At 45.1% G+C, this 9,934-nt stretch overlaps 1 protein-coding gene across 1 annotated transcript in view; it reads left to right on the top strand.

The window, feature by feature from the left end:
• Positions 1-1,323: 1,323 nt before the first annotated feature.
• ttyh1 (tweety family member 1) overlaps positions 1,324-9,934 on the top strand; it is a gene marked incomplete in the record, with an annotated part of 19,461 nt that continues 10,850 nt past the window's right edge. Inside the window, 4 exon segments of the mRNA XM_053432107.1 lie at positions 1,324-1,589; positions 4,960-5,124; positions 6,706-6,935; positions 9,453-9,564. Of these exon segments, the coding sequence (XP_053288082.1) occupies positions 4,990-5,124; positions 6,706-6,935; positions 9,453-9,564 (477 nt within the window).

Here is a 9,934-nt window from a genome sequence, read left to right as displayed (position 1 = left end):
TTGTGAGTCCAGTGAGTGGTGATATTTTATCAGAGCGGAGATGGACTGGCCTGGATCTGGTCCTGTTGCTGTCACAAACACACAGAGGCCGTGTAAACGCTCTGTGTGCAACTCTTGCATACATAATATCCTTTTCTGGCTTCTTTCCCCTCCTTCCTCCCAGATACACACATGCACTTTACATAGGCTCCATGAGTCAGTGGGTGCGCGCTCCAGCTCTCTACTGTTTGCTCCCTGGCTCGCATTATCTCCCTGCCTCCCTTCCCCCACTCACTTTCAGTGACACAGAAAAACTAACGCCGCCCCTTCCCTCTTTGCTCGCTTGCTTCTGCCCCCCTTTCTCCACTGGCAGACAAACACCATACCCTTTCTACTCTTTCTTGCAGAGTTTCACCATTTTATCTCCAATTTGCATTTCTCATTTGACAGAGCACTCAGGTAGCATCTCCATCCACACGCTCCCATCACCTCCGTGTGGTCGCACGTCCCCCTCTGCCTCCCTGTCATCGAATCACAGTTGATGCTTCTCTGCAGCCTCCACTGAAAAACTGGTTTTGCCTACAAATCCACTGCATGCCGTGTTTCCCCCCCTCTCTGTTCATTGTTCACTCCATCACTCTCCCTCCCTCCTCTTTTCTCTCAGCATCTCTCCCTGGGAACCCACTTTTTTTTTGTCCTCAGTATTTCATGTTGCTTTTTCCCTGCATCTCCCCCTCCCCGTGTTCATCTGTGTCGCTCTCTTTCGCTTCTCTTCCTCTGATTTCATGTGCATCTCTTCTTCACATCAGCTCGTGACACATTTCCCCCTAATGGGGCTGTTGTAGGCAGGAGTTCACTATTTTTGCATCCAACATGTGAGTGAAATTTTTCAATGATTCTTTTCACTATTATTCAGTGCACACAGTCGGCCGGCAGCTCTTTCTGCTCCTCTCAGTAATCTGGTCAGGGTTCAGTTTGGTAGTCTGGAGAGAGATTGGTCAGGTTGATGGGAGTGTGCATGGTTGATGGTGGGGGTCGGTGCCTCTGGTATTTCAGTATGAAGCGAGTGAGGGGTTAAAACCCGCTAATCCCTGTTAACATAATAATTATCTTTAGGCGAAATCGTGTCGCTGACGTGTTGTGGAGGCGCTTTGGCATTAAGTTACGAAGGGCTACAATGCAATGATAAAGACTCCCTTAGGGGTGTCTCCTCAATCTTAATCCCCCCCCCCCCTCTCTCTCTCTCGCTCGCTCTCTCTCTCTCTCTCTCTCTCTCTCTCTCGTTTTCACTGAGAGCTCCTCTCCCATCCATCAACACAAGCACCTCTCCACTGTCACCAGACAACCATACAATTATCGGCAATTTAATTTTTTTAAATACTTGCAAGAATTATTGGCTTATTTTTTTTTCAATCCCTCTCTTATTTCCTTTGTGACATTTCATTGGCTTGTCCCCGGGCCAGTTTTTTCAGGATGGTGTTTTTTCAGGAGCATCAGGCGGTGATGGCTGGCAGTTTACCTCTTTGAGTGGGTAAATATTTCACGGACACCGGCGAAGGGAAGAGACAGAAGGAGAGAGAGAGAAAGCTCCCGGGCACCAGCGACAGAAGGTAAGAGGCTGATCTCTGTTTTCCATTGTGGCTCAGTTGCTGTAAGTGGTCGCACGGATTGATGGACGAGGCTGTGATGTTTTGATTGCATCCGATAATTTCCCACCCACTTGCTTATTTCTCCCAGAATCTTTAATCTGCAGGATAATTTAATATTTAATTCCGTGTAGGATTTTCCAGCTCCGGTCATTAGTGTGGAGGCATTTTTTTTGTCGCGGTCAACTTCTCATGCTGGACTCTTGCACACATCAATGCACTGATTTGCTCTGACCTACCGACCAGGAGCTGCACTCACCTTCGCTCAGCTGCACTCACTCTGAGGTTCATTGTTGGAGCTGGACCTTCATCTTTTTTGGGGCAAACGAAGGTGATGTGAAAATTGAATTTTAATTGAGATGTAGTGGCTTCAGCGGACAAAAGGTAATTTGTAAACCCTTCACCGGGATGTAAATTCATTTCTCCTGGCCGATGTAGTGTGTCACGAGGCTGTAATGCTCCCTCATAAATTGCAGTCATTAAGGTTGTTGTTAAGCGGCTGTTGGACGACCACTCGGAGCTGTCAGGTGAACAAGAGAGGATTTTATGAGGCAAACTGCAAATGTGCATCATTTCAGCAGCAAAATAGCGACATCATTTATCTCCTGTGATGCACATAGTTGTATTCTCTTAAAAAAAAGATGAAGGTGATGAAGATTTGTCTTCTTTTCATATCCTAAATTCAGCTGATCCAAATGGTCCAGCCTCTTTCGCTGCCTCACAAAATGGCTCTTTTCTTTACATTCAGACATCATGGAGTCTCATATCATGCGAGGACTTTTCATTCTCCATGTTGTCGGAGCGCTGTGCAGACAGAATTGTCCTCCTGCTTGGTTTTCTCTTCAGAGCTCATGGTCGCGTGAGCTTCGTTGTTTTTTTTTGTTCACCATCTCTTCCTCTATTTAATTTTTTTCTCCTCTTCCTTTTCTCTCCACCGACTGAGCTCAAACTCACGTTTTGTGCGCCTCTAGTTATGCAATGGTAACAGGCATGATAACAAGCGTGCAGGGAGGCATCACGTCAACTTGAGGCTTCCTATCTGTGACGGCTGCTGAGTAACTGCTGCTCCAGGACCGTGAACACCCCCCCCCCCCCCCCCCTTCACTTTCAGCAGGTTGCCTCATTAACTTTCGGGGGGTTTGCATGATAATCTGCACCTGAACTCTGACCTTGTGTCTGTCGTCACTTTGTAATTCCTCACTCCTTCATCTGGAGGGGCTGAATATTGTGCAAGAAGTGACTTCACAGTTGGACCTGGTGCCAGAGCTGCTGGTTATTTGTGTTTCTTTATCTGTAATGGTTTGATAGCAGGTTTTAATATGATGCATTCTGCTTGTGTCACCTCTCGTTTGCGTCACAGGGAAAATCATTATTAGCGCATTGTCGTCATCCATCAAGGGAAATGCTTTTTCATATTGACCCACATTGTTGGCAGTGGTTAACACAACAGGTACACTGATTCTCCTTTTGAAGAATAAGCCTTTACTCAGCTTTTTAAGAACATTACCCCTTTTTGTAACCTAATAAATTTAGCGAATAATACATTCTATCTAATAATTCACATAAGACCAGAGTCCTCAGTCTGTTTACCCTGCGGATGGAGGATAGATGTAGCTATCAGTGTGCGTGAACCATTATGTTCAGTTTTAATAAGGGAAAGTGAGTGTTGGCAATGATTCGATTTGTGACACTTGGGCTGCTGGAACCATTAAGGTGAACAGACTTATTGTAATGGGCTCAGAGCTGCCCTGTCTGGCCTGGGGCCGAAGTGTTAACTTGTTCTGGGGCACCTCCGGCCAACATATGAATGGGGGAAATTGTGTTGTACTGAAATCGACATGCGGCTCGATCTAAACTTTCATCTTGCACAGTGCTGAACACAGTAATGCAGTGGATTGTGATCCTGAATCAATGGGAGGGGAAAGCCTCACTGGGGTCCAATACTGTGCTGATTGAAAGCTGTGCTGAAAACACAGCAGCTGCATTTGAAGATAATAAAATCCTACACGAGTATTGAATTCAAAATCCATTCAATGTGTTTGACTCAAATGCAGAACTGTATCTGTCTGTATTGAGTTGCGAAACCTATTATATTTAAGCATCAGTGCTGTTGTTGTTGTGAATGGTCGTCTCTGTGCTCTGGACTTAAAACGCCTCTTTCTTTAGGAGTAAAGCTCTGAATCGGGACGGCCAGTATCAGAAGCCGACCAGCCTCTGTCTTGCCCCCTGTTCTCCCTCAGCTCTGTCATTGTAATAAGGATTCCACTGTGTGTTTTGGCTAACCGGATTTGCCCTTTGTATTTACCCTACTTTCTCCCTCTTGGTCGGCCATAAGTAAGAGCTGCTGAGCACTAAACGGAGGCTGGTGAAGGAGTTAAATACAGCCTCATATATATTCTACCTCTAGAACACTTCAAAGAACCCCTGTATATTCCCTATATACGTTCCAGCCCTTATAGCACATACCATGTTTTATAAGGTTAAGGTCTGTGGAAAAACAGCCACATTTTATCATGTAATAGGTTTTACATGTGCCCAAGGCAAAAATGCAACAAGCCATAACTTGCCATTATTTGTTTTTAATAGCAATCAGTCGGTTGATTGTTTTTTTTGAAGGATTCAACCTTTAAACCATTTGTGCAGTTAAATGTCAAAAATAGCAGTTCTCTATCCAGAAGACAAATGTTTTATTTTGTCTGCAAAAGCCCAAAACCTGAATATATTCAATTTAAGATGATTTTAAATGTGCGAGTTGGTGAATTTTGAACATTTGAACAGTTATAACTGGTAACTGGCAGATTTATTTGTGTTTGCTTGATTAAATGTCTAAACTGATTAACATATGATTAAGGTCAATGTTAATTGTCAGCTACTGGATTAGTCAACAAATCGTTAGAGCTTTAAACACATCACATACAAACAACAAAAGAAGATTCACGTGTGTATCTGTGAACTGATAACCCGGTCCAGTGTTGAACTGAATGTAAATGATTGAGTTTGCCATGAGGAGGCTGGACTCTGCTCATTAGCTGAACCTTGGCACACACACACCTCCCCTGGGACTGAGGTGTGTGTCTGCACTGATTTATGCTCCTGAGAGTTCGTCTCCAGTAACCATGTCTGACATTTTGATCTGCACCTTGCTCAGGTGATCACTGATCATAAATTGCAACAGAGGAGGAGGAGGAGGGGGGGGGGGGGGGTCACGATGGCAGTCAAGCTCACGCTGACCTCTCTGCCCTCTCGGCTCCTTCACCTCCTCCTTACCTACTTTCCTTCTCCTCTGCTCTTACCTCACATCCTCTGACCCCTCTTTCTTTCCTCCCTCCCGCAGGGTGGAGGAGAGAACCAGTGGCAGGAGAAAATGGCTGCCATGACAACGGTGCCCAGCTACAGTCCCTCGCTGTGGGTGCGGGTGTGTCACGCCCTCCCCCGGCTGGACCTCAGCATGCAGATGAGGGACAACTTCTTCATCCCCGACAGCTGGGAGTACCAGCAGGTAACAGGCACCTGCCACGACCGCTCACATGACACCCCGTAACCACATGCTGCACTTCATCTGTCAGATCTGAGGCGCCACACTGCATAATGATTACACCATAATAGTTAGAAATGTACAGGGGATATTGAGCTATATTGCTGCGTGAATGGGCAATTTGCTTTACATGGCTCCATCAATTGCTCCATAAATCCCTGAATTTACAAGAGCACTCTGCAGAGAGATGGGGAGAGCCTGCCGACTCCTGTTTTCATGCCCATTTATTTACTTTGACTATTTATTTGGTTTGAAGATGGCACCAGATCCCTGAGCTAAACTGGTTAATGTTTCTCCTTTGATTTACATGCTTTGATGCATAATTTCTCAGCTCTGCTTCTGCGCATGCAAATTTGAGACATTTCATGTGATTCAGACTCAAGGAAAGCGCAAGATTCCTCACGCACTGAGACCTCCTGCAGGTTGCTGTGGTCTGAGCCGGCTCTGAACTGAGCAGTTTCTGCAGCAAAATGTCAGGTCTCTTCCCTCTCCTCCAGCAGGCTCTCATGTAAAACGCTCCAGCTATAGCCGTGTCTCACAGTGCGTGTTTGTGACTCCTCTGTGGTACAGAGACGGAGGATGGTGGGGGGGAGACGCAAATTATCCTGCAGAATAGAAAGACAAAAGAGACTGAAAGTGCTGCGAGAGAGGGAATGAGTAATGCGAGGAGGTTGCTGAACAGAAGACGGGCAGAGAGATGGAGAGAGGGAAGGCACATCGAGTGGGAGTAGGAGTGAGAGAGAGAGAGAGAGAGAGAGAGAGAGAGAGAGAGAGAGAGAGAGAGAGAGAGAGAGAGAGAGAGAGAGAGAGAGAGAGAGAGAGAGAGAGAGAGAGAGAGAGAGAGAGAGAGAGAGAGTGGCAGTGAATGTATTTAAGTAGGTCACAGATTATTAATAGAGATTCAGTGGTGTGGATAGAAAGAAAGCGAGGGGAGAGTGGGGGAGAGAAAGAGTGGGAGCGAGCGAGAGCGTGGGGAAAGAGGGATGGGTGGAGGGGAGGGGTTTGGTGAGAACAGGAGGTGAGATGGAGCGAAGGTGGAGGAATGGGAAGTGACAGACGGGCAGATGGATGAAGGATAATACTGTAGTTGTGCGTCGGAGGGAAATGCATTCCAGTGATGTTGACTTTATGACATGGAGCCCGATCAGAAGTGAAAGTCGGACGTGGCTTAGTGACATTAATATTCACGCTGGTGCACAGACAGATCAGGGATCTAAGGGTTAAACCCCAGGGACGGTCAAGAATCCCGTCAAATGAATAGTGTTAAATTTGTCTCTCTATGTGCAGAGTGCACGTAGAGAGTGAATCTGAATCCCTTCGACCTCCTGCTGCTCTTGAATCACACAATGTATAGACTCATACCTTTTTAATCAGCATCTCCTACTGCTAACGGGGGCGGAACAATATGGAATTTAACGGGATTAGCTGCTATTTTACTCTCTCCAATTGCTCATCTCCTGTTGTAAATATGGAATTAAAGTATGATTTTTCACATTCACTGACTCATCCGCTGACTGATCCTCCTCTTCACCACTTCCATTCCAGACTCTGCTGGTTTTGTCCAGTTTATCGGCCATCGCTCTTGTCGTCTCCCTCTTGGTGGTCCTCTCCTTCCTCATACACTACTGCTGCTGCCACCGCGGCGACCGGGGCGAGGGTTCAGAGGAGGAGGAGGAGGATGAAGATGGCAGCACGGGTCACGGTTACAGCGGGAAGAAGGGGAGGGGCATCTGCTGCGTCACGTGGGTGGCCGTGGCATCTGTCACGCTGTGCTGGTGAGGAGGAGGAGTCACATGTCATCATCAACCTCAGAGCTCTTACTTTTTACAACATTACACACAGGTCACCTTCCAGCAGTGATGGAAAAAGTACTCGGATCGTTTACTCACTATAAAATAAGTAGGAGTCCTGCAAAACACTAAGTGTAGAAAATAAAAGGACCCCTGTGACTAATAAAATATGTGTAACTTTATCAGCAGTGGTTCAATGTAACTAAGAACACCCTTAAAACCCTTAAAGCCCATAAATAAGAAGTGTCTAGTTAAGGCCCCTTGTCCAATACGATATTTCACAATAAGGGAATATGTTATAAAATACATTTTAGAAAAAAATATATGTTTTTCTTTTCCTCTCCTGCCACAGTTATCTTTTATTACCCCCCTCAGATATATCTTGCCGGTTTTTGGAAGAACCCTGCTGCCTACATTAGTAACCACTGGAATAACCTGCATACAAAGTAGTTCAATGTAGTTTCATCTTCACCAGCAACAACAACTAAATCATTTATATTTTTACATATTGATGGATCTGTGTTAGCAATCTATTGCCACATATAATATTGTGACTGTCACAGAGGCATTATTATATAGATATTTAAGTTTTGAATTATGTTATGGAGTATTACATAAGAAGCAATTGCGGTTATTCAAAGCCACTTGTCAGTTCTTTATTTACAGTTAGATGGTGTCTAAACTAAGCAAAATTAGAACACAACATGTTAATTACTGAGCTTTAGTTTCACTCGTAGATGGAATTTCTTCTCTTTGGACAAAGCCTGTCTGTTTCCCTCAAGCTCCATTCCTTCTGCTAAAATAATCTGCTGCTGGCTGAAACATATCATTCATATCCAGTGCACTGCTGTGAGAGTGATATTGATCTCGGCTAGAAATCAGACCAGCTTATTTCCCAAGACGTTGAACAAAATGTTTATTTTAGGATAAAGAGTTTGAGACGTTAGAAGGGAAAATGTTTTTTGGTGGAACTGGAAACACCTCGTAAGTTTCACATTTTTTAAATTCTGACAAGAAAGGGAACAAAATATCAGAAACTACTACTCGTATTCTTACTTGAGAGTACATTGTTTCCCTCTGAAATATAGTGAAGTAATGTAAAGTAACATATCACTACTCAAGCAAAGTACAGGTTACTAAAGTAGAATACTTGAGTAGATGTACTCAGTTTTCCACTGCTGCCTTTAAGGTGCAACAGCAACAAGGCTGTGATTCACAAGCTGTCACCCTCTCCATCATCACCATCATGTGCTTTTGAGACTCTCACACAGTCACCAATGTCCATGCACAGGAAAGGACGCCTGGATGAGAGCTGATGGTCATGTTGTGTTGCTGTTTACCAACCACAGGCCTGTGGCAACAGAGTGTGTATTCACTGGTTCCCCATCTATGTGTGTGTGTGTGTGTGTGTGTGTGTGTGTGAGTGAGGGGGGAATATCTGAGCATGCCCAGTTCAGTCTTTTACCCACTTGGTGTCATCCAGTCAGTCCATGGTCTAAGCTCTACTTTACAGAGAGATGCAGCTTGACGTCTGTCGCTCACACTCTTGTAAAGCTGAAGCACGAGTCACGGAGGAGAAGCTCCACTGCATCAGACCTTTTAAATCTACAGCTTAATGCTATAATGCAATTATTGTGCAATTTAATGCTACAGCAGAGCTTGTTATAATATTCTAGTCCGTTCCCAGTAATGCATCCAGACTGTGTTGCTATATCACAGAACATAATGTACTGGGGAGATGTTTTCAGCCATCATAAGGATGCCATCACATACAGACTGTTGGCTGCTGTGGCTCGTGTCTCCCCCTTATGGACCTTAATGTAATGTTGTGAGATGTAATGTCCTCTCCTCTGATTCTAAGTGTAAGAGCTCTCTGCTCTGCAGTTGCATGAAATTATTTCATGTGAAACTCTTTTTCCTCCAGACGGTGGCCTGCACGGTCACAAGCACAAAAGCGTTGTGTGTTGTCGACGCAGCCGCATTAGATGGCGTTCCCATTCATCAGCTTGAAATGCAGAGCACACACAGACGCAGACACACATTCCTCTTTTCCCCCCCTGCTTTCTAATCTGGGTCACATACTTTGTGGGAGATTGGGCCATACCATTCCTCTGGCATTATAGGGGATTTGATGAACATCTGGCCCGGGCCTTAATCTGAATATTTGAATAACAGAAAGATGTGTAAACACGTCGCTATGTTTAACATTTCGAATATTTTCCTTGCTGGAGCTTAACCGTTGAGTGCTAAGAGTCAGATTCCCCCCCCCCCCCCCCACACTCCATCATCTGTTTATTCCTTCCCCTGCGCTCCACTGAGGGTGATGCTCATCCCGAGCACTCATATCACATCCTCACCAGCTCTGTCTCTTTGTGTCACATTCATTTAAAATGTACTTACACACTGAATTAAACATTACATTTCTGCCTCTGCTATCTGTTCCTCTACCCCCCCCCCCCCCACTATGTTTTCATGTCCTCTTTTTTTCTCCTCCCTTTGCAGTGTTGCCATAGGCATCGGTTTCTATGGCAACAGCGAGGCTAATGATGGGATGTATCAGTTGACCTCGTCTCTTCTCACAGCCAATTATACGCTAGCTTCCATCGATCTGCTGGTGAGTGCTGCTCTCCGCAAGTAAAATGTCAAGCTGAAGATCTACCATGCTGTGTGTGTTTGTTTGATTGTGTGTGTGTGTGTGTGTGTGTGTGTGTGTGTTGTGGGGGGGGGGGGGGGGGGGGGGGAGAGAGAAAGAGACAGAGACAGAGATGATGTGCTGATGCTTACATGTGGTCTGCAGAGAGAGGAGGGAAATCCGATAAAAACTTTTGCGTTATTGATTTCCCTGATGTGTCAGACTGCGAAATGTCCCTCACACTGTGAAAAACAACACAAGTGAATCTGCTCTGCTCCATCGATGGAAACAAAACAATAATCATAACTAAAGAAGGATTTTTAATCTGACCTTAGTCAAGAAATAACTAAGA

Source organism: Pleuronectes platessa, chromosome 10 (genome assembly GCF_947347685.1).
Source record: "Pleuronectes platessa chromosome 10, fPlePla1.1, whole genome shotgun sequence".
NCBI lineage: Eukaryota > Metazoa > Chordata > Actinopteri > Pleuronectiformes > Pleuronectidae > Pleuronectes > Pleuronectes platessa.
This window is presented reverse-complemented; position numbering and strand designations above follow the sequence as displayed.